The sequence below is a fragment of the Coccinella septempunctata genome, chromosome 4 (assembly GCF_907165205.1).
Source record: "Coccinella septempunctata chromosome 4, icCocSept1.1, whole genome shotgun sequence".
Taxonomy (NCBI): domain Eukaryota; kingdom Metazoa; phylum Arthropoda; class Insecta; order Coleoptera; family Coccinellidae; genus Coccinella; species Coccinella septempunctata.
This window is the reverse complement of record NC_058192.1, coordinates 29,867,111-29,893,359: the sequence shown is the minus strand read 5'-3', so window position 1 is coordinate 29,893,359 and position 26,249 is coordinate 29,867,111. Positions and strand designations below refer to the sequence as shown.

Genomic DNA, 26,249 nt, shown 5'->3' with positions numbered 1-26,249 from the left:
CTACTATAGCCTGATGGTTCAATATAATGGAATTTTATTGTATGTTGTGAAGACAATACTTAATTTGATTATATGATTTAGTGATTTATTATTTAGTATGAACGATATAGACATTTCACAGAACTACATGAGTGGCTCAGAGGAAAAGTGATCTAACTACAATTGAGTGAAATGTTGGAAATGAAGGTTTTACGTTTCAATTGATTGAAAAATCGCATTGATAGGTATGGAAAATTTTGTTGAGAGGAAAAACATTAAATGGGTATAACTCGGTCAAAACGACGATTTGACTCATACCACTCATAAGAAGAATAATATGCAACCTTTGGTACCCAAATATCGGTATAACTCAAAAATCGGAATTTGTGACTTATACCACTTTTCCTCTGACCGGCTCACATAACCTCAGTATGGAAATAACTATCTTATTCAATAATTATTAAATATTTCAATACACTTCGAACTTATATATCAGGCTTACCTGTTTCACCCTACCTAAACAAAGAAAAACACCTACCTAAAAGAAATTAACATACACTTGCAACCTATAGAATCTGATTCAAGAATCCAAGTAAATTAATATTATTAAAATTTATCGGCTAAATGAATCTATACTTGTGATTGGGATTTAGGAAGCTCTACTTTCTAAAGCAAATACTACATATATGCACTGTGTTTCCCATAATGTTCTGATATCATGAATAATTCAAACTCTTGATATCATTTCAACATTTTTTTGATCATGATCGGGTAAGGTAGTACAGGGTATTTATATATATATATATATACAGGGTGTTTCCAATTAGACGTGAACCTTGGAGGAGGTGTTAGTATCACTCATTTGCTATTGTTTGAGCCATATTTATTGATAACCAAAAATCAACAGTTTCCGCGATATTTGAGTTCTTGTGTTTTTCAAAAAATTTCTCACCTTTATTTTTCGTCAATTTTTTTAAGTTTACCAAGTTTGATTATAATTTTGGATTATTTTCATCAGAAAAAGATATGATACTTATGAAAAAAGCAAAACTATCCTGTATTAGATGTTGGAAAAGAATAAGTATGATTGAAAATTTGGTATATGAAGAAAAAAAAAAATCAATTTCTCATATCAATTTGCCTGCAACTTTCGAATTCCAAAATTCATGTATGAAACAATTATTTTAAAAACTTGCCAAATTCCTTCTTCATTCCCTAAAAAAGTTTTCATTAGAATGCAGTCACTAGTTTCGTTTCAGCAGATTTTTTTATGAACAACCTTTTGAATGTCCAATATGAAAAATAGTGAATGAGTAATCAAAACGGATCTTTTTCAACATCTTATACATGATAGTTTTCCTTTTTTATACGTATCATACCTTTTTATGATGAAAATAATCCAAAATTATAATTAAACTTGGTCAACGTAGAAAAAATTGACGAAAAATGAAGTATAAGGTGAGAAATTTTTCGAAAAACACTAGAACTCAAATATCTCTGTTTATTTTTGGTTATCAATAAATATGGCTCAAACGACGGCAAATGAGTGATACTTACACCTCCTCCAAGGTTCACATCTAATTGGGAAACACCCTCTATATGAATGTAACATCGCAAATCGCTTCGAATTATTCTGAGTTGCTCTTACCCTCCTAGAAGAACAGGTGTGAAGGCAGCAACGGTTTTTTCGATTTCACACAACTAGTGTGAACGCAGTACCGATTTTTTTAAATTTCGCTTATACTTTATGTAAAAATCCCTCTTGCTAGGTGTTTTTTGATGGAGATGGGTTTTTCCACACATGCTGAACACACTCTATAGGGTGAAATATTTTGTGCATCAAAAACTACCCCCTACCACTCCTTTGAATTGAACTAGCCTGTTACAGTAAAATCTGTAAAAAATACCTATCACTTGAGATGTTTTCGATGAAAATGTGTTGTCCCTAACATACTGAATATGGTCTATTGGGTGAAATATTTTTTGCATCAAAAAGTACCCCCACCAATTCTTCGAAGTTGAACTTACCTCAAAAAATATGAAAATATCTTTTGCTCAGGGTTTCTAATGGAAATCAAGAATGTTCGGAACAATCTTTTTCCATAATAAAAACTGAAAAACCCCGATCAACAAGTATTTTTTACACTTTTCACTATAATCACAAGTAACGGATATTTTGATGCACAAAATATTTCACCCTCGATTTCACCTTATATAACGTGTTCAGCATGTTTGGAACAACCCATTTCCATCAAAAAACTCTGAGTAACTGGTATTTTTAGTCACATGGTAGTTCAACTTCGCAGGATTGATGGGGTAGTTTTTGATGCACTAATTATTTCACTCTATAGAGTGTGTTCAGCATGTTCGGAATAAACTATTTCTATCAAGAAACCCCGATCAAAAAAGTTTGAAAAATACCCGTTGCTTGGTCTTTTGATGGAAAAGGGTTGTTTCGAACATGCTGAACACAATCTATAGGGAAATATTTTGTGCATTAAAAACTACCCCTACCAATCCTTCGAAGTTGAGCGAAGCTGAGCGCTTTCAATGCTAATATAAGTGACAAGCTACGAATCGAGTGACGTAGCTTGTCATTTAGCATTGAAAACGCTCGGCTTCGCTCAACTTCGCATTCGGTGGCCGGACCGTCTTAATAAATAAATAAAATACAGTTTTTTTTTTTTTATTAAAATGGGTTGTTCCGAACTTACTGAACACAGGGTGTACAGGGTGAAATATTTTGTGCGTCAAAATTGCCCCCTACTAGTTCTTCGAAGTTGAATCATCATGTTGCAGTTAGTTTAAAAATAACCGTTGCTCAGGGGTTTTTGTTAGAAATGACTTAATTCGAACAGGCTGAACACAGTTTATAAGGTGAAATAATTTGTGCATCAAAAACTACCCCCCCTCAACCCTCCGAAGTTTAACTATCATGTCACTGTAAAAAGTGTAAAAATAACCGTTTCTCGGAATTTTTTATGGAAAAGGGGTTGTTCCCAACATGCTGATATATAGGATGAAATCATAAGTGCATCAAAAACTACCCCTTACCAACCTTTGAACTATCATGTTACATTAAAAAGTGTAAAAATACCTGTTGTTCTGGGAATGAGGAACTTTATTTATGGGAATACATATTTCGATCAATTACTCTATTCAAAATGAGATTACATATTGAAATATTTATTTATGGTATTGGACCTAAGAAACTCATGTTTTCAATTGATAATTCAAAAATCTCTTATGTGTGATTTTTTTGTAGCAGGTTGATCCAGAACTAATCTTCACAAAACAAGAAAGGATTGGTAAAGGCTCATTTGGCGAAGTATTCAAAGGTATCGACAATAGAACAACACAAGTTGTTGCTATTAAAATTATCGATCTGGAAGAGGCCGAAGATGAGATTGAGGATATACAACAAGAAATTATGGTTTTATCTCAGTGTGATTCCCCCTATGTTACTAAATATTATGGATCACACTTAAAGGTATGATTGAAGCAATGGTTTTAATATTCTGTGTGTTGAACCGAATATTAACAGAGTAAGATTCTAGGGCCTCATAATATAACTTGTTTTCTGAGAGCGCATGCGTACCTGCTAATTTGAGACAGAAGGTATTTAGTGAGCAAAGATAGAATTAGAATAACTTTCTTAAATTCTGATTTCTGATTTTTGTGCAATATACATACCAATGTGGAAGATTCAGATGGAAACATAGGAGTTTCAGTATTATATTCGAATAGGCTCGGAGTCATGTGGAACAGTGGAAGAATCGAAACATCGAAGCGATGCGATATAGAAAAAACGGCTGGTATAGTATAATGCCAGAGTATCGCTCTTTGGTTTCGATTCTTCCACTATTCCACTAGACTCCGAGCCTATTCGAATTTAATACTGAAACTCCTATGTTTCCATCTGAATCTTCCACATCGGTATATAGTGAATCCGGGACTTTTACCAGACATGATCTCCTTCCTTGAGGTCATCCGAGTTTGACTCCAAACTGTATATGTTATATCGCTTCCTATACGCAATATCTTCTCCCGGACATGGTCATGGACTCCTGCTCTTTCTACCATTCCATCAGACTGTTCTGGTTTCATTTCTAGGACTATCCTGAACATTACATTCTCCAACTATTTCACAAATGCAGACTGCATTTTCTATAACATGATTCATTGTCTTAATGACAGTTCCGCCCAGTAGTTTCTTACTATTATTTTGATTCCAAAATGGACTCTCTGCCATCAAAACTTATCAATTCATTTTCTCAGATCAGTGACTAGAGAGTCTTTTTGTGCCCATTACACCTTTAACATAGAACTCATTTTTATTATCATAATAAAATATGTATGATGTATTTCCGAAAGTTTATATTACGATAATATTTCGTTAAAAAAAAATCGAATTCTTAAAATGCTGAAGGGCATCTATTATCGTCGTACCAACAGTCATATTTGCGCTGCTTCCAAACATGCTGTGTTCAAACCTATACCTCCACCTACTTTGATATGGTAATACGGGCTTATTGTTTTGTAACCATTGAACTCGTGTCATCGTGGCTGTCATGAATATTTGACCACTAAAAGCCCTACTGTCGTTATGAGAATCCTCTGCACTCCTAATATTTTGCCATGCAGCCTCTATTTGGGTTCTTGACTAGAAAGCCATTCCTTCCTTTATTCTAGCTCCTTTTATACATCTATATAAAGGAAAGAAGACATCTTTATTTGCTAATTTACAAACTGTTTATACAAATTGTTTATAGTCCTGTTTTTCCAGTTGTCGTTTTTTAACAATATGTCTATTCCAGTTTCTGCTCTAATTTCATATTAACTAATGTCGTTGCAGGATCTTCAATTATAATTTAATCGTCCCTTAAAATTTCACTCCTACGTTAAACGGGGTTAATTTTCAAAAATGATGATTCAAAAAAAATCAAGAACTCACACCTTTAGTGAATCTTAATATTCCATGTAGCATATGCAAATTGTATTCTCGGTTCACTCAAATTATACCTAGAATTGGAATATATTATGGTTCTCCTTTTGAGAGTTATTCTTAAAAACCCGATTATCAATAGGCCCGTAAGGGTTGTTGCAGCTTCAATAGGCAAATTTCGATGGGATTGAATGGCAGCTCTGTTACCGTAAGATAAGAGGTAGATAAAATTAATGGTATGTTTCCGACTTCTATTTTCAGTAGATGTATGATGTCCAAAACCGCATCCTTCTACCTTCTTTGTTTTTCAAGTTATAAGTGAAAACTCATTTTGGGCTCTTTGAATGGGGGCTACCGCGTGTGAATTCGCCGCTAGATGTGCTAGTGTAGCGTGAGGTCCACATCATAGATGCATTTATATGATTAATATCGAGTTCATTGTCTCCATAATATATCTATTATAATTATATTCATATCACAAGTTTTATGTTATGAACGGAGTGAAGCCAAATCGTTGTCAGAAAAGGACTTACACACGTGTTAATTAAAAATCCAAAAATGATGAACAAGGTATTGATTAGTAACCAAATATTTCTGTACTCAAAATCTCCAATATAATGATCTGTGAAATGACAAGTTTCCGTCATCGTAGACAAACAAATCTGGCATTAGTTTGTCTATGTTCAGGACCTCACTCTACAGAGGCGCCAACTGGTGAGCACAAAAACGGTAGCCCTCATTGATTTCGTTGAGTCTCAGTGATGTCGAAATACAGGGCCGGATTAATCCCAGGGCAAAAAGGGCGAATTCAGTATTGGGGGCGAATAAATTGTTAGTAACAGTATCTAAATACGGAAATCCCTGAAACCGAGAAAACCGATTCCAAATAATAGAAACATACGGTTTCGATCGATATCAGTCGTCATATACTTTCGGTGTACTTTCCTAACCTAACGAACCGTTGCCTATTTCCCCACCGCCTCTTCGATGCCCAAGCTCCAGCGCATTCTATTCATTCGGGAATATTGTGACTAGTTAGCAATACAGGGTGAATAGAAAGCGCACGCATCGAAAACGAATTTTTGCGGTATGGAAATAGACGCTTCTCTGAATGCCGATTGCGGAATTCACAGAAGCATTGGCCGGGAATGTGATTTTATTTTATTGTTTCTGTTTTTATATTTCTAATAGTACTGTCGATTTACGTCATAATATATTTCATTGAAGGGTGTTCATTGTGCAAAGATAGAAGTGAATGGAATAAGAGTGCTTAGACCAAGTGGAGCAATCAATCACAAAGGCACACAAAGCTCAATTCAACAGTTGATTAAATAATTCTTTAAAAATTTTGATGCACCAAGTGAATTTCGACCTCCATTCCACTCTCTTCTGGTTGCAGGGATTATTTTGCGATACATTTTTTTAAAAAATGTTGTTTTTCATAACTACCAACTTTTCTGTCTGAAAAATATAAGAAACGTTTTGTTTTTTTTAAATTGAATATTCTTGAATTTTTAATCATGTTCAGGCGCGTACCCACTGAAAAACGGTTCGTTCAACATCAATGAAAATCCCAACCCCGGATTTTATGACTTTTTTGTCAGTGTGGACGTATTGCGAACTGAACCCCTGCGTCGTTCGGAGCGATCCGATAGTTGTCAGTTTTAAACGCAGGCTCAAAGGAAATAACACTTGATCGGTGGACGAGTATTTTGAATGTTCGTTAGTGAGTACGACTGACGAACAAGTTGAAATGGCCCAGTCAGAACGAGGGAGTTTGATAGAATTTTATTTTGGGAACATATAGTATACCACAAACAAAGATCTAATAAAAACATTTTGAATTTGATGATTAGGAAGAAATAGGAAGAGCTGCAGAAATTTTGAGAATACATATGTATTTTCATTCCGTAATCTCAAATGCTGAAAAATAGAGAAAAAATATAATTTTTCGGATATTATAGCGAATAAAAAATAAAATCGCGATTGTTTTCAGAAATTCAGTCTCGTGAAACACAAAAAAACTGCTGTATAAAAAAAATTCAAATTTTGCAGGATTTTCTTGCGAATATTGAACTGTCTAATGCATTCTTAACATTGGTTTACTCTTAACTTTTGACTCAGCGATACCTAGTTCATAGTTTTTTTTTACCTGTATCATATGTTCTTCATAATTTTTGCTGGCTTTTACTTTTCGATGAAAAAACTTCATTATGAAAATTTCTCTAGAGGTTTTTTTTAATTAAATGATCATTATTGTAATATGGGGGAGGCGGAGCGAAAAAATATCTTGTGCCCTGGCGCCAAGCGGTCTTAATCCGGCCCTGTCGAAATACAAATATAACATTCTAGTAGGGACACTTTTTCATGTAGATACAAAGAGATTTTTTTAGTCCGCCACTTCAGAGATATAATAGTAGTTTTCATTTTTAAATATAAACCCCATGTGTTTTTCACATATTGCAGTCCCATATTTTTTTTCTGATTCAGAATATATAGTGTACATTTTGTCTCTAATTGAAACTTTGAAGATCACTATCATTCCTAATATTGGGGAACATGCTCGAAAATGAGGAAATAACGAGAATTTCCATGAGTACTTCATATTTACTATCTCAGCCGTCTTTATCTGTGAAGGTGTTTGAAAAGGCTATGGTACTAGTATATAGATTATCTACTAGTTGAAAAGGTTTCGAAACATAGTCATTTGAATTCAGGTTTACAAAATTTCCTAAAATTCATGCATTCCATATTGGAAAATTTTTCGTATTTTCAAATATCTGGAATGAAAGTGATATTCAAAGTCTGACTGACACAACATATAAGCATATTATGGACTACATCTACCCAAAGTATTATTTAACAATTTCCCAGAAGAAGATGGATAACAATTCACTACCAAACAGAATGAAAACTTTAAAAAATAATATCAAAACATTTAAAAAGGAATTATTTATTTATTTATTTATTTATTAGAAATAAGGAATACAACGGACTATTTAAAGTCCACTACTGTATCCACATGTACATAAATTGAGGTATAACATCATATAATAATGAATAAAAGAAAAACAACTCAATTGAACTCAATCCAAAAATGAAACATCAAGAAAGAGAGAGAAGAAAAAAAAATAGCATAGTACAAAAAAAAACATATATATAATCAAAGAAAACAAGAAACGATACATTCATCGAACTATTATAATGAATAATGATTTTTCAAGGATTTCTTTAACTGTTTAGATTTATTGGAAAATAAATTGAAATGATCATTCACACCGTTACACAAATGAGTCATTCTCTGAAGTGGCGAATTCTGTGCGCATCTGGTATTTCGAAACTTGAGATGGAAAATATCTGGACGTCTGAGTCTCCTATCGGGTACATTAATATCAATTTGACGCAAAAGGTTACTATCATGAAGCTCGAAGTTAAGGAGTTTGACGGAGAATAAGATGTCATTAACCTTCCTGCGATCCTCAAGACTGATCATGTTGAAAAATTTGAGCCTGATATTATAATTTTCAGTATTTCCAGGAACAAGGCGAAAAGTACATTTAAAGCTTAGAAATCTGAGAAACCTTTTCTGAACATTTTCAATGCGATTAATGTATGTCAAATACTGGGGGCACCATACAGTTGAAGCGAAGTTTAATTTGGAGAAAATGAAGGAGTAGTAAAGAGTTCTCAGAGTAGTCAAATCACTAAATGGGCGACATTGACGAATCAAGTACCCAAGCAGTCTATTAGAGGAATTGACTACTGCCTCCACCTGAGCGTCAAAAATCAGTTTAGAGTCGAAAATTACTCCAAGATCTCTAACTTGGCTTACTCTACACAGTTCTTCACCACCAAGACAGTACGGGTATTTTATAGGGTACTTATTTCTTGTAAATGTAATAACCTGACATTTTGAAATATTTAAGACCAGATGATTTTCACGACAAAAACGTATTAGGTTATTAAGCTCACGCTGGAGCTGAACACAGTCCTCAAGGCTCCTCACCCTCATAAACAACTTAAGGTCGTCAGCAAAAATTAAAAATTTGCAACTCTCGAAGCATTTTGATATATTGTTTATATAAATCAAAAAAAAAATGGCCCAAGATGGGACCCTTGAGGAACCCCAGAATTGGTTTCGAAAACTCCAGAGGAATAACCGCTAACTGACACAAACTGTCGTCTCTTCGTCAGATAGGATTTGAACCATCGCAACACGACACCACACACACCGACACCAGCAAGAGCCGATACGAGCCGTTCAATACTAATTTTATCAAATGCCTTACTGAAGTCAGTATATATGGCATCGACTTGAATGCGAAGGTCCAAGGAATCATGGAGAAACTCAGCAAAATCAACAAGATTGGTCTCAACCGATCACCCCTTCAGAAATCCATGCCTGGATTATTTGGTCACCAACTAAATATGAAAGTGAAGTATAAATAAGCTGCTCAAACACTTTTTCAAAAATACACAATTTGCTTATCGGTCTATAATTCATTACGTTACTTCTGTCCCCACTTTTAAATATGGGAACAATACATGACTCCTTCCATCTGTCAGGAAACACACCACTTCGTAAAGACTGATTAAAAATTAAAGTTAGTGGATACTTTAACGAAGAAGAACAAAAAAAGACAAAGTATGAGGGAATGCCGTCGGGTCCAGCTCCCTTATTTTTATTTAGTTTTCTCAGAGCCTGTTCAACCTCGTCTACAGAGAACTGAAGACCACAAAAATTTCGAGAACAATGTGAACTCTGAGTTAATTTCGATGATACCTGTGAGCTAGAAGATGGTTCAACGTAAACACTTTTGAAATATTTCGCAAAAAGCTCACATGATTCATGACCTCCATTAGAGATTTCGCCGTTCAAAGTCATAGCGCTGGGAAAACTAACATTTTTTTCTTTAGTGGTAATGAACGAAAAGAGCTTCTTAGGGTTAACAACGATTTCAGATTGTATTTTGTTAACGTATTCATGAAAATCTTCTTTAATATGAATCTTACAGAGTTTTCTCAACCTTTTAAATTCAATGTAATGCCGCTGGTCTTTATACACCTTCCATTTATTATGAAGCTTTTGCTTACGTTTCAACAGCTTAATTGTCCTGTGACTGAAAAAGCTTGAATATTTTTTGCGAACTTTTACTTTAGGGACACCTTCGTTAAGTACATCTTGAAGACGTTTATAAAAGACATCAACATTAGTGTTAACGTCATCACTATTCAGTACCACATTCCAATTAATGTTATCAATTTTTGAATTAATCAGATCGTAATCTGCTCTCTTGAAATTATAGCAATCACTCTTATTACCTCTCAAATCTCTCGAATGATGAGCAGTGCGGACGAAGAACTCAAGTGACGGGTGAAAACCGTCCTCCGGCGTCAATGGACTGCAACAATGTGAAACGCTGCGTATCAGAGTCCTATTACAAAACACTAAATCCAAAATCTTATCCTTGAAATTTCTAATAGTGTTAAATTGCTGTAACTCTAAAAATGAAAACATGTCGATAAGACCCTGATATTTAGGCTCAACATTTGCAGCCTCCAAACAATCGTCAGCATCGCCAGGGATCCAAGACACCGAAGAACAATTGAAGTCGCCAGCAATTAGAAGTGAGCAACCTTCGAACTTTTTCTGTAGAGATTCAAGTTTCGAAGTAAAATATAAGGCAGATTCTTTATTACCTGGTGGAAGGTAAACACAACATAATAAGATTTTTTGATTTCCAAGAGAGATCTGAGCCCACACATCTTCAGCGTCACTCTGAAAACCCCGAGCAGGTGAGGGCTGAAGATAGTTTTTTACTGCGATGAATACACCTCCACCCTCAAGCTTTTCACTAGAAGTTGAACCTCTGTCGCGCCGAAAAATTGAATATTCACTCAGATCAACAATTTCCGAATCTAATATACCAGAATGAAGCCAGGACTCAGTTATAAAAATGATATCGTGACTATTAGCATGTACATTAAGTTTAAAATCCTTGAGTTTAGTTCGAAGACCACGGACATTTTGGTAATAAATGTTCAAATCCATAATAGTTAAATAGAATTAAAAAAAAAAAAAAGAACTTAAACGAGTCTAAAGCCTGGACAAATCAAAGTCGTGATGAACGTGGATTATCCTTGATGTATCATCCTTTCGTAACATGATATTACCATTCTGAACCCATACATACTTATAGGACCTCTCTTTCGCAGCAGAACGTACTTCTTTGAACAATATTTTATTTTCCATGGTCAGGTGTTCATTTATGTAAATCTTATCAGCGATATCCTTAACGGAGATTCCTGAATGCCCGCCATCACTTTGCTTTTTGGCCTTGTATGCAGCCAAAAAGTTATCACGATTCGACTTAGAGACAAATCTGACAACAATATTTTTAGGCTTGTTCGTAAGTTTAGATTGAACTCTCGAAATAGAGTCGATCATTGACATATTGAGGTCGGTATTAATATGAGAAGCAACTTTGAGGCCCGGTACTTTCACCTTCGAATAAATTTTATTCACTGTCAATAACTATCCGTCAAATAATTTCCTATCTGAAGGATACCTTATTTCGGTGCTTTCAGATGAAATTATTTGACGAATAACAATTCTGTGAAAACACGGTTTACTACTTTTCACTGATTAATGTAAAATAAGAGATCGCATTGTAGAAATTGTCATAATTCCAACTACAAATCAAATATTCCGTGAAAATCACACAAAAAATAACCATACATCCAGAATCTTAAAAATTCAACCAATAATGACGTACCGACATTCGATCTATGACAAATAAAATCTTATTAACAAGTTTCAATGACAGCTTTATTCGATGAATAACACTATCTGAAAGTGAAAAGACTGCATTTTTACTTATCCTAAGAATAAGACTTATTTATCGAATAAATTTATTTATTCGCACGTGAAAGTACCGGGCCTAAGTATAACATCATGAAGATTTTCTTTAGTTTTTTCAGGAATATTTTGAATTTCTAAGTTATTCGAACGACTTTGTTGTTCAATTAGACCTATTCTTCTATTAAGAACAGATACCTGTTTCTTTAAAGATTCATTCTCCTTCTCTAACTTGTTAACTTTGGCAACCATCTCGCTGAAACCATTGAGCTTAATCTCGAAGTCGCTCACCTTGTCTGAGCAGAAGTTGACGGAATCGCGAAGTCTCTGGATCTCATCAACCAACCGGCCCATCGTATCCAAATCATCCTCACGAACAGTTCTCACATCAACATCAGCTGGATATCTCCGAGGAGTAGAGGAACCGCGGGAATCGGCAGTAAATTTTGGGACAGCTGTGCAGTCGGTTTGATCCGATGTGTTATCTCTGCACTCAATACACCTCCACATTGTACCGGGCATGTTCTTCAATACCGACACCTGATTTTTTGCAATATCGCAGCAAATTCCATTCACATGGAAATATTCATGGCATCCCCCGCATATGACACTAGCCGATTTCCGAGTTGTCGCCAACTGATTACAATGTTTACATATCGACATTATTAACGATTTCTTTCGAACTATTAGTTTCAAAAAATAAAAACGATCCGGAACTTCACAAGTTGAACCACCAAATCTTCGAACTATGGAAATTCAAACGAGAAAAGAAAAATATCTACCTCAGATTCAAACAATTTTAGGAACGGGCGGAATGTTGTTCACAGTTTCACGCTCGGTCATGCAAAAATGAATATCTTCTCGATTTAGAGCCATACGGTTCAGAAGAGTTATTGAACTGTACATAGACTTTTTTGTTTTTCTTTTGATGTTGTTTCATTTCACTTTTGTGCACGGTTAACCAATAGCGCCAAAATGATTCGATTATAATACTTATGTTTGAGAAATCCAAGAAAACAACAGTTGAGGAAAAAAAACAGTTCTGAAGTAATAAATTGGAAGATTTTTCTCATTAATTTTCAATACAGAAGTTTCAGTTGTAATTGTCAATAAGTTGAAAGGAGTGGGGGGTTATTCCTCCCGAATACAGCAGATGGAATCCGATGAATGAATGAATCTTGACCTTTAATAGATATATATTTGTCCCCTCTAAGATTTTGAACAAGTTTCATATGATACATTTAGTAGGTATATGTTTTCAAGTATATTAAGTTTTAAGTTTTATTATGCATCTTAATGCCCCGTAATTTTAATTAACTCTTGTTTTAACTTCTTTGGTCAATGATGACATGTTAGATACTGAAATTTTTCATGTTCATTCCAATATTCTTCGCAGAAGTTGTTGTCTGTTTTGACATAGAATTTATCCCTGGAGGTATGAATTTGAACGGGCTTCCACGTATGAAAAATTTATGTAGAGTATGAATTCGCAAATTACTGAAATTGAAACTTTCAACGTCATTAGCATAAAAGTTGCCCCTGTCATTTCGGAGTTATAAAGGAATATTCTGGATAATCACTCTGGGGGAAGTTGAATCTGCTAGTTCTGTGCTGACTACGACATATTTCTTCAGTTTTGCATAAGTATTTGGTATACCTTAGCTTAAATATATATGACTATATATAGTCACAAAAAGTCTAGTCAGTGCACTAAACGAACGACTGGAGCGTGCGTAGAGGAGCCTCCTAAATCCTCCGTGCTGTTGGATTCATTGAAGGAACAATACTATTGAGAATTTCTAAATTATTTCAATCCTTTTCTAAAAGATGTTTAACCACATATCAATAATTCATTGAAAATAGAAGAAATGCCACCAAAGATTAAATAATTCTGAGTCAACAATGTATTCAGATTCACCCTGAATAATTATACAGTCAAAACCGGTTATAACGACATTGAAGGGACTGAAAAATATGGACGCTATATCCGGTAGTCGTTTTAAGCAGTATTTCTTCATTTCAATGAACATTTATTTTGAACCGGTATTTTCTATACGGACCATTTTCCGAATAAAAGAACAGAAGTCAAAACGAAGAATTATTTCGAAAAACAAACAATATACATACATAATTATTTTTCCAAATAATCGGTAATTTTGGTTTGATTATTTTTTAGCTTAGTCTCGAAAGCATTTTGCATTTTGAGTTTCATTTCCTTTATGATTAACATCAGAATTGAACTGGTTTTTGAAAGTAATAAATAATAACTGCTGCAGGATCGGACCACCTATTGGATCGTTCAAGTTTCACTGAATTGTTTTCAAATAGAGCTTTTATTTTATTTTTATTCTTCCAAATCGTTGGTATTGTAGAGTGTGAGACGCCACATTTCTTAGCAATATTCCCATTCTGCTCACCATTTTCTAATCTCCATATAATGTAATTTTTCTTCAGTATTAAAAGCTTTTCTCTTTTTTTGCGACATCTCGCGACTCATAAACCTTGAGTCAAAATCAATTCAACGAGTTCTACGATGGCTCTCGTGATGCGCACTAAATCAGTCCGATCTTGTCGCAAAACATCAACTGACCTGCATAGAGCAGTAGAGCATGCGTGGTGTGGACTGTGGAGATGGAGTGAAGTGATACATACCTATTATTCATTAGAATAAGGTTCAAAATGATGATGGATTTAATAAGAAAGTATGATGGTTGGTCGTTATAGCCGATGAATTTCGAGGAATTCTGATGACTTTCCGTCGCTTTATCCGATGTCGTTATAAACGGTAAATTATTTATAGAGGGATTCGGTCGGGATCCTTGCATATAGACGTTATAACCGATTCGTCGTTGTAAACGGTGTCGTTATATTCGGTTTTGACTGTAATAAGAAACTATTTACAGGGAGTTTTTGTCAGTTTGAATTGAAATACCTCATTCATTAAGGTTCTGTTTTTCAGAAATTTTATTATATAGGTGTAAACAACATAGGCCTAAAAACAATTTTTGTTGTAAAAAACGTGGTACATAAAATACCCAAGTGGCAGTGACGGCTCGTGCCCTTAACACGGTCGGCCAGCACGAGTTGGGCCTACCTTGCTATGGTTTGGGCGTTTACTTTTCATATTTCCAGATTTCCTCATTGTCTGTTCCAAGATATTATATTATAAAATGAATAGTTAATCATTAAATATTATGTCTATTTTAGAAAAGAGCGTATTCGTACCGTTTAAGGGTTAGGTCAATGAAAATATAATATATCGCTAATTATAAAATTATAGTTTGATTTTTTTAATGATAAGTGAATAGTTAATTTTTGAAAATTATGTCTATTTTAGAAAAAGGATATTAGTACCGTATAAAAGTAGTTTACTGATTTTTTTTGACCATAAAAATTCGTAATTCATAGGGAATTTATAAGAGGACGGTGATTTCAAAGCTTCTTGAATACGCTTAAGATCGGTCAGTCGAGCCTCGGAGTGGGGATATTGGAATCGCATCCGCATCGCTGTTCCATATACATATTATGAATTGAATTAGGTCAGTGTCATAGTAGATTTATTCCCGGTAACGGGATACAGCAATGATGATGATGAGTTTTCTTCAATTCATTTCGTGAATTTTGATAATCTGACTGGATTCTAAATTTCTTGGATTATTGAATAATTGGGGTAGTAGCAAATCGGAACAAACTTTTCATCTTATCGCAAGATCATGTGACAGTGGAAGGAGGAATGGTGAAATAAAGGAAGGAAAAATAATATGTACATTATCACTCCAAATCAAAATTGTAGATGTGTTTCAGTGAACTTAAAATTGTGATTCGTATTGACGTTGATGTTCTGTGTTGTAATGAAATTTTTATCGGTATTCACAGAGAGACCCCGAAGAAGAATAAAACTATTATTCAAAAGCTTGGCAAAAACAAACAAGTGTGGCACATCCTTTCTCCTAAAACAAGCCTATGTATCGCATTGAAAACGAAACTTTTATACAGTGCGGTTGTATATCAACAGGGTGGGGCATAAGTCTGGAATAAAATTGATATTTCTTAAATATTAATCATGCACTCGAAATTTTTTTTTTTTTTTTTTTTTTTGGTGTAGCAGGGGGAAAATCTGCAAACAGACGAACACACCCTCTCCTGAGGGGGAACAGTGTGGGGATTCTCACTCTCCGAGCTCGAGACCCACTAAAAACCCTTAACTGCTTCTTCATAGGTTCCGGGCATTTTGCCTATTAACCAGTTGACTCTTATGGTTTCTGGACTCTCACACGATCATAGTCGTGTTGATATTTGTATGCTGCCTATAGCTTTTATAGGTTAAGCTCTTCTTTGGTTACATTTAAATCCTTACCTGATCTTTGGGTCTTCGGTAGTAGGTTCTTGACCTTCTAGCTTCTTCCGTTGGATCGTAGTCGACTAATCTTCGTAGTTCCTCATTTGGATGTTGTTTGGCTTTGTCGAATATCCTTTCCGCCTTTCTCTTCATAAATTCTGTAACTGGTTCCCATTCCAAGTCCTTGTAGATTTGTTTGTTCCTAACAAACCAGGGTACGTCCATCGCCATTCTAAGGAGTTTATTCTCAGTGGCCTGTATTTTCTTGATGTGGGTCTTGGCTGCGAAGCCCCATGCCGCCGATCCATATGTGAGTTGTGGTCGCGCAATTGTTTTAATCATCGTCAACTTGATGTTCTTATTCATATGACTTCTTCTGCCTATGAGTGGATAAAGTTTACTCATTGCGGCTTTTGTTTTATCAACTGCACATTTGATGTGGTTTTTCCATGTAAGTCCTCTGTCAAGCGTCACTCCTAGGTATGTTGCTTCATTTTTCCATTCAACCTCTTCTCCATCAACTTCAAGGTTTTCTTCCATCCTCAATCTTCTCTTTTGCAGTAATATTGCTTGAGTCTTTCTTCCATTGATTTGGATTTTCCATTTGATGCACCATTTGAGTAATTCATCTATGGCTTCCTGCAGTCTCCGGTGTATGATCTCTGGGCGTCGATGTCTGAACGCTATTCCTGTGTCATCTGCGTACAATGTGAGCATATTTCTAGTATTCTTCGGGATATCATAGACGTATATTACATAAAGCAGAGGTCCAAGTACCGATCCTTGAGGCACTCCCGCTTCTAATTGTCTGATTTGAGAGGTTGCTCCATCTATTTTCACATAAAAGTTTCTATTCCTCAGATAGTTCCTTATAATCTTGCATAGCTTGGTCGAATATCCTGCTTTTTTCATCTTGTAGATTAGGCCTTCGTGCCATACTCTATCAAAAGCTCTCTCGATATCCATCAGAACTAATCCTGTGGCCTGTTTGGTCTGCATTCCTTCGGTGACGTATTCTATGAGCCGTAGTAATTGGAGTTCAGTCGAGTGTTCTCGTCGAAATCCAAATTGTTCGGGTGGAATTATCTTCAACATTTCTGTTTCCTCATTCAGCCTTTTGGCGATAACCCTCTCGACGACTTTTCCTAGTGCTGATAATAGGCTGATTGGTCTATAATTTTGAGGAAATTTCCGTTCCTTTCCAGGCTTGTTGAAAACTATCATTTCTGCAGTTTTCCATCTCTTTGGGTAGTATTCGGTCCTCATCACTCCGTTTGTTATATTCGTCAAGGCTGCTATTCCTTTTCTAGGCAATTTCTTCAACATATAATTCGTTATCCTATCTTCTCCCGGTGCTTTCCGGTTTTTCAGTTTCATTATTATCTCTTTGATTTCTGTTGGTGAAGCCGGTTTTGGAATGATTTCGGTTTCCGGTGGTTTCATCATCAGTTCTTCGTTTGCCTCCACTTCTTCTTCTAGATCTTCATTGTCATCATCATTTCTGTAATTTATTCTGGCTTCTCTCTCAATTGTGTCGGCAAGTGCTTCGGCTTTTTCAAGTCTCGTATAAACCATTCCGTTTGCTCCATGCAGTGGAGGTATAACTGTCTGTTCTCGTCGTAAGCGTTTTTGCATTTTCCAAGCCGAGTGATCTATTGTATTCAGTTCCCTTAATCTCTGGTGCCATCTGTTATTACGCAGTTCTGTTAAAGCATTTTTCAATATCTGACTATGCTTATTCAGTTTCTTCTTGTCTTCTTCTCTTTTTGTTGTTCTGTAGATTTTCCTGAGTCTTCTGTTCTTTTTTATAAGTTCCTTTATATCCCTTGGCGTATCTCCATGTGAATGTTTCGGAATTGGTTTCCTTATTCTCTTGGTGCTTTCTTCATAGGCTTCTTTTATTTGATTTTCCAATTTTTCAACTGCTTCATCTAATTCATCCCGGGTGTTTATTTGGGGAATTTCCGTGATTTTCTCCTGAAGTAAATTCTTATATTTCTCCCAGTCTGTGCGATCCTTGGTTTGTGTCTCTTCTTCGTTTCTTGGGCCATGTCCCACTATGAATTCTATGGGATTGTGGTCTGAAGTTCCGTCTTCTATTGTATCAATGCTGATTTCTTCAGTGATGTCTTTCATTACGACAATGTCCAGTACATCGGGTAGTCCATTTACTCTTGGTATGTAGGTCGGTATATCAGGTCCTATCACAACTGCATTAAGTTTTTCAGCATAAATCTTCAGTCTTCTCCCATTGGTATTTTCCACCCTACTGTTCCATTCCTGCGATTTGCAGTTAAGATCACCAATTATGATTTTCGGGTGTCTTCCTACTAGTAGCATTTTTAGATCCTCTTCCAGCATGTCCTTATCCTGTGATTTATAAGTCGAAATAATCTTCACTTGTCCTCGATTGGTATTCACAATAATCGATATTGCTTCTACTTCTTGACCATTGAATATTTGGTCGAAATGGTGATCCATATTCCTTCTAGCCAGTATAGCAACGCCACCTGTGCTGTTAGGTCTATCATTTCTGTAGATATCGTAATTGGGAAATGTTATCCGAACGTTGGGGTTAAGTCTCGTTTCTTGGAGAGCTATGACATCCGGTTTCTTCTCTTCAATCAGTTCTTCGAATTCTGGTCTGCGGGCTCTCAATCCTTCGACGTTCCAAGAGACGATTATGAGATTGTTCTTTATCGTCGTATCAGCCATTAAATATTCTTAATAATTTGCTGCATCTTCTTTTCAATCTCTTTCTCCAGATTCTGCATCATCGTGCTGAGGAGGTTTTTCGTGAACTTATCCAGTTCCTCAGTGATTCCAGAAATTCCTTTTCTGGTTTCGGCTTTTTTGACGGTTTTTGCCTTTTCCGTCTTTTTCTCTGGTTTCTTCGTCTCTTTGACTGCTTTGGTTGCAGTTTCCTGGGGTTTCTTCACTTCCGAAGAGTTTTGGGATGGCCTCGGTGTATTTTGTGTTGGCCTCGAGCTGGTCTGGTTCGATCTTGGCGATCTCTTGGTCTTTTTAGTGACCAATTTCCATTCGCTACATCCCTTGTAGCTGGCTGGATGTCCTTGCTCTCCGCAGAGAACACAAGAGGCATTTCGCTCCTCGTTCTCCCTGGTAAGCGTACACTCCTTGGAGCTGTGATTACCGGAGCATTTCACGCACCTCCATGGAAAAGTGCACTTACTTTGGGCATGTCCATATCGCTGACAGCGGTAACATTGTCCAGGCCCAATCGTCCTTCTCTTAGGTTCAACAACACAGTTCATGTTGTAGAGCCTTTTCACCTCGAAGATATCCTTATTCTGGGTTTTAACCAGCAATAAGGGCATCGGCTGTTTTGTTTTATTTGAGGTCATCCTTATGACCTCAGCATCGACGATCCCTTGATCCTTGAGGTCGTCAAGGATCGTCGGGATATCTGCATCCAGCGGTAGGTATCTCACTACCGCGTATATTTTCTTTTCTTCCTCCCGTTGAAGAGTGTAAAACTCCCTATTTATTTTATGAAGGAAGTCCGTCATCCTTCTATGATCATCGGCGCTTTGTGGGACGATTCTTATACCGTCCTTTACTGTCGTCGCTCTTTGGTATTTAATACCGTTTCGCATTAACGCGTTCGAAATTGAAGTCCATTCGGACGTACCTCTCAGGGTCACAGGGGGGATTTTTTCTTTTCTCTCCACTGGAGTGGTTTTCTCTTGGTCTGGGGTTTCCAAGACTCTTTTCTTGTTTGTATCTTCATTTGACGAGGAGCTATCCTTTCTCACTCTTTTGGCGGGTGGGGAAATTTTGGTTTGAGGGGTTTTGACCACCTCCATCTTCTGTTTTTGAACCGGTAAGTTCACTTCTTGGACATTTTTCAAAATAATGTTCTTCTTGAGTGCTTTGGAGTAACTTTCCTTATTTCCCTCCTGCAACTCGAGCCTCTCCCTGAGATTTTTAATCTCAGCAACTAAGCTAGATACGCATCTATCTAACTCATTCACCCTCGCTTTCAAACTTGCGTTCTCCTCTCTCAAAATATCGTGTTCGGACACGACATTAGCGATTTCTGGCGCGTCTTCTTCCATTACGGAATCGCAGTCCGAATGGTCAGACATTTTAGAATCTAATTAATAATTACTTTGCTACTCAAAGAAATTGGAAATAAAATTTTTCAAGACAAAAGAAAAATGGCTAAGTTATATATTTTCTATACTATGAGAAAAATAAATCGACTCACCAGTGATATCCGTGGAACCAGCGATCTTGGAGGTGATCTGGACTCTACACTGAACACACTGAATTTGAACGAATTTCCGCTCTATAACGCATACACTTATAGAACTTACAAAAAACTTCGGAAGTTTCGTAGACGGAATCAAAAATTCCGTAGCTTCGCTAGTGTCAACTTTCACTTCGACTTTCTCTTTTACAACACGAGAGATGACGTATCGCACTGCATCGCTAGTGTACACTTTCACTTCGACTTTCTCTTTTACAACACGAGAGATGACGTATCGCACTGGTATCATTCAACACATCTACCTGCTTCAACGTCTCGGGGTTGACTATGCACTCGAAATGAAGACGCGGAAACCCACCAATCGATTTTCAATTACCTCTTCTTTCTGTCAATTTAGTTTCTCTATCAATAACTTAACATCAAGATGCTGAAAAACATATCAATTGAGTTTTAATTGGACTTATTTTTGGAAAATAAAATTGAATATTTTTCTTCAACCCTTTAGCCATTCAACTCAATTGACAAAAAATGTATCAATATTTAATTTTAGAAAAACAAAGATCATTGTGGGATTCCACGTTTTCATTTCCAGTTATTAGTTGAAAAAATAGATAATAATTTCATTCCAGGATATTTCCCTGCATATGCTGGGTCTGGCCGACCTACACCTTATGGGCACGAGCCGTCACTGTGCAACGTATTCCATCTTTAGACAATTTTCTTCCACAGCAAAAATAAATATATTTAAAAACTGATCTCTTGTATTTTCCATGCAAATAACTATACTTCATTCAACTTTATTTTAGCAGTCGGTTGGCCATGGAAATTTGACACATTTCACTCTGTATGGTACGAAAATGTAGGGTTATGAAGCTTGTCAAAACATTTTTGGGTTTTAAATCAACGCTATGTTGCCCGTTCTACGTAAAAGTTTCTGTTATTACGTATTTTATCACAATGTCGTATCTCTTCGGAAAATATGTGACGAACATAATTGAAGTTTATACAAACTGATTGAAGACATACCAAATCCAGTTATTTGCATGGAAAATACAAGAGATCAGTATAATGTCATAATATGCACTAGCTTGAGGAGAGTTAATGTTCTTTATCTTCTTTGGCTTACATCATTTGTAGATTTCAAAAATATTAACCCGAAGATGAAATGCATATGATGCAGTGGTTGGGAATGGGTATCACTCGAAGGAATTAACAGATAATTACAAGAATGTTATATTCTTCAACAAAAATCATCTTGCTTCAATATAAGTAAAAGGAGCAGTGGCGGCTGGTCTGTGAGGGCTATAGGGCTACAGCCCCCCATACAAGAAATCACAAGAAATCAATCCTTTTATGCTATTTACCTTTCCATACGATTTTCAATGAAAATATTACTTTCCACGGTTATTTATATAATTTATTAACGTAAAACTTTCATGCGACTCCTGCAGTTTTGTTTATTTCAATCATAATCTAGCAGTTCGTCCCTGTATGGGCGATGAATCGTATATCCCCGAATTCTTGCATTCGGACAGTCATTCGGCTCCAGCCGCAACTCTTCGTGTCGGTTGTTTTAAGGAGTAAAAGGGCTACGATAAAAGTCGCCCCTATCCGCTTCATTCTAGCCGCTGCCGGCTAGCGTATAGACAACCTAGTGTGCGTTCGTATTTGTTTACGTTTTGAAATCACGGCGGACAATAGTGTTCAAAATATTTTAAAAACTGATTTCGCGAGGCTTTCGCTGGCGGAAAAAAGCCGTATTAAACTGCTGGGTAGACCGACTCCCGATTTAAATTTAACCCAGGCAGATAAAACTCCAAAAACTTCTTAAGCAAGACGATTCTCAAGACAAGTGTATAACAATTGATAACGTATGGGCAAGGGCAGGATTTAGAGATTTGAAGCACCTTAATGAAAAAATTAAGAAGCATGAGCTATCTGCCAAGCATGTAAATTGTTCTACAGAATTAGCTTTTCTGGTTACGACTAATATCGCTGCTCAATTAGAATATCGGAATAATATTATTAAGCACAACGAGCAAGTAGATAAGAACAGGTATGTTTCAAAAAGAATTATAAATTGCATAAAATTTTGCGGAAAACTGGTTTTAAAATTTCATATTTTTATTATTATTCTAAAAGTAGCCCCCTAGTGAACTAGATCACGAGCCGCCACTGAAAAGGAGTTGAAGGAAGTTTCAAGTTAAGATGCAACTTCACCGTTGAACAAAAATTTCACATGAATAAACAAGTAACAGGGCAACTTGCGCGTATTTGTGGCTATTCATCTTAATACATTGATGTAATTATAATAATTAGGTATTTATTAGTACCTTAAGACATTTACATCGTATAGGACAAGTCAAATGAAAAATAGAAAAATCAATTTTCGGAAACTTATTCTACGATGACATTTATCGAAAATCCTGTAGTAAACTTTTCGCATTTATTCACTCAAACATAAAATTCCCAAATGCCACCACTTTTTCGGGTCTGCCAATAGAAGGAAATTCTTTGTCATACTCTTCATTCACAATCTTTCTGATTGTGGAAATATTCAGCTGAAATATAAGTCGTTTAGATTCAGATGAAACATTATATAAATTCTCTTACATTGAATATGTTCGCTATCGACTGACGTATTGTGGATTTCAGAATATCAGGGTATAACTGTTTGAATGAGCGGACCTAAATTCTAAATAGCACTTCCTCAAACCCTGTCTCTTTTTTCAATCACTTTCGGCATTTTCGAATTTTCGTAATAAGAACTGATATTAGTTGTGGCAACGGCGTTATGACATTAACGACATTTCATGAGTGCCAACCTAACTTCGTTCTAGTTACAAAAACTTGAGAAAATTATTTCATGGCCAACCGACTGCTAAAATAAATTTGAATGAAGTATAGATTTGGTATCAGTTTGTGTAAACGTCAATTATGTTCGTCACATATTTTCGACTTCATATTTTCCGAAGGGATTTGACATTGTGATGAAATATAAATATACAGGGTGTCCGGGGAATAACTGTACATACTCTTACCAGAGATAGAGTTGGAATAGCTGGTTACGGATTGACTATGAAAAATTAATTTAGGGATTTCCCTAGAAAGCTACAGGGTGGTTCTCCAACTTCATGGAAATACTTAGACCATCATAAAATCCAAAATTATTGACGGATATTATTTAAACTTGGGAGGTTATTGACACATGCTAAGGTCAAGTCAGAAAGATATCAATTTTTTCATTATTCCAGGGCCAGACTCATTAATATTCATTTAAAGTTTTCAGGGTAAAAAAATACATTGTATTTCGAATTACGAATAATTGATTCGTTTTTTAGGAAGAAGCTGAATTATGCTTCAATTATTGGTATCATTCAAAGTTGTCACATCAATAATAATTTTTTTTTATGAATTTTTGAATTTGGATAAAGTTCGAAAAATTGAATGTTTCACCATGAAGAGAACTGAAAATCTCATGTTTGAATATAAAATGCGAAAGTATCAGTAGAAAATTTACAAAAAAGTTCAGAGCTTTAATAAGCACTTCAATAACGAAACAATAACAAATGAAAAAAACTAAAATACAGTAAAGAGTACCTAATAAAAATAGGAACAAATGAATTGTTGAGTCAACGATATTTGAAAAGTGGTTCGAAATGGAAACCAATAGCTTGTATACATTTCTCTTGCCAAATTTTCAAATTGGAGACAGCCTTCCGAATCATATCGCCATTATTTCTTCAAATATCGCAACAGCTGATTATTCTGTTCATCAGCTGTTCTCTTGACTGGAAGAAGTGCAACTTTGGTCTATTCATTGTTGTCGAACACCCGGTATACATAAGAATAATCTTGAAATATGCTTCTGTATAACCTATACACATCACCATTTTTTTTTTTTAAATACCATCATTTACTCCCTCAAAGTGAAATTCGCGTCGGTGGGGGCCACCCAGTACATATATCAACAAATTATTATAGTCTTCTTCACCTTCAGTGACTTTTTTAAGAAAATTTATTATTTATTTTCGACCTGCACAAGATGACCAAGTCCTGTTCAGATGAATAAATTGCAGTTTTTGAACTTTATCCAAATTAAGAAATTCATAAAAAAATAATTGATGATGTGACAGCTTTGAGCGGTACCAAAAATTGAAGCATAATTTAGCTTCTTTCTAAAAAGGGAATCAATTATTTGTAATTCGAGATACAAAGTGTTTTTTTTACCCTGAACACTTTAAATGAAGATTAATGAGTCCGGCCCTGGAATAATGGAATAATTGATATCTTTCTAACTCAACCTTAGCATGTGTCAAGAACCTCCTAAGTTTCAATAATATCCGTCAATAAGTTTGGATTTTATGATGGTCTAAGAATTTCCATGAAGTTGGAAAATCCCTCTGTAGCTTTCTAGGGAAATCCAGAAATTAATTTTGTATAGTCAATCCGTAACCAGCTAGTCCAACTCTATCTCTGGTATGAGTATGTACAGTTACTCCCCGGACACCCGTATATAAATTACTGAGTCTTTTACGTAGAGCGGACAACATAGCGCTGATTTGAGACCCTAAAATGTTTTGACAAGCATTATAACCCCACATTTCCGTACTGTAGGGTTGACGATTTGTCAAAATCAGCTGATTGTCCGTTAACGTGGGGCACACAAAGCTTTTTATTATCACTATAAAGAGGCATTTCTGAGAAAGTTATGGTCTTATCACTCTAATCTAACGTCGGAAAGAACAAAAACATGCACAAATCACAATACTCGACCAAAACAGTATGCGAATCAATGAAGGGAAAAGCTTGTATGTCCCTCAGCAACGAACGCTTAGCTGATTTTGATTTTCGTTAGAGTTCCCTATACAGAGTGAAATGTGTCAAATTTCCATGGCCAACCGAGTGCTAAAATGAAAGTGATTGGAGTATATACATATATCTAATTCACTAGTCACTATATCTGGGCGTATGTACTTATATTATTTTTTTGAAAATTCATATTCAATATGGTATTTATATTCAGGGAACCAAGCTATGGATTATAATGGAATATCTCGGCGGTGGATCGGCACTTGACTTGATGAAGGCAGGTAACTTCGAAGAAATGCATATCGCTATTATTCTTCGAGAAGTGCTGAAAGGACTAGATTATCTTCACAGTGAGCGTAAACTTCATAGGGACATAAAAGCGGCGAATGTTCTGCTGAGCGAAATGGGTGACGTCAAATTGGCAGATTTTGGAGTTGCAGGTCAGTTAACCAATACAACAAGTAAAAGGAACACTTTTGTGGGGACACCCTTTTGGATGGCTCCAGAGGTAATTTCCATGTTTCTAATGTAAACTCATATTTATTCACATCATGAACTCGTTACAGTCATCAAGGTAATTTTATGTTTCTGGATAATTAGTCCAAGTATGTCCTCAACCTTTACTACAGATTATAACGTAATTAAATTTGGTGAAATATCCGACTTCACTTCTCCCTGGAATTAATCGGCAGAAATAAAACAAAAATATAAATATATAATAATATAAAAATATTACCTAAAGTTAATATAATACTAAATCTTTTCGTTAACCAATTACATAGAAGGTGATGCATTGCACTCCGAGAAATAAGCAGTTTCTAAACTGTGCACCCTAAGGCAGGGCCGTAGCGAAGAGCTTTTCTGAGGGGGGGGGAATTCGAATTTTGGCGCCCCTCTTTAAAAAAAATTCACAGGATATCGAAAAAAACAAGAATATGGAAAAGGTGTATTATGATATGTAATACAAATATGTACCTACAGTTTTTTAAAGAGTTAATTATAAATGAACATGAGTATAAATGAAAATACCTTACAAATATTTTAAGTAACAAGTGTAATAATAAATCTGTGATTAATTAAA

The 26,249-nt window shown here is 35.6% G+C and overlaps 1 protein-coding gene across 2 annotated transcripts in view; it reads left to right on the top strand.

Annotated features, from left to right (window-relative positions):
• The window catches only part of LOC123311294 (serine/threonine-protein kinase 26), a 59,517-nt gene that overhangs the window by 813 nt on the left and 32,455 nt on the right, over nucleotides 1–26,249 (top strand). The window contains exons 2-3 of one of the 2 annotated variants that reach the window (XM_044895179.1): nucleotides 3,248–3,469; nucleotides 25,383–25,676. In XM_044895179.1, the coding sequence (XP_044751114.1) occupies nucleotides 3,248–3,469; nucleotides 25,383–25,676 (516 nt within the window). Of the gene's footprint in view, nucleotides 1–3,244; nucleotides 3,470–25,382; nucleotides 25,677–26,249 lie in introns of both variants that reach the window. The other variant, XM_044895178.1, reaches the window with a different exon arrangement.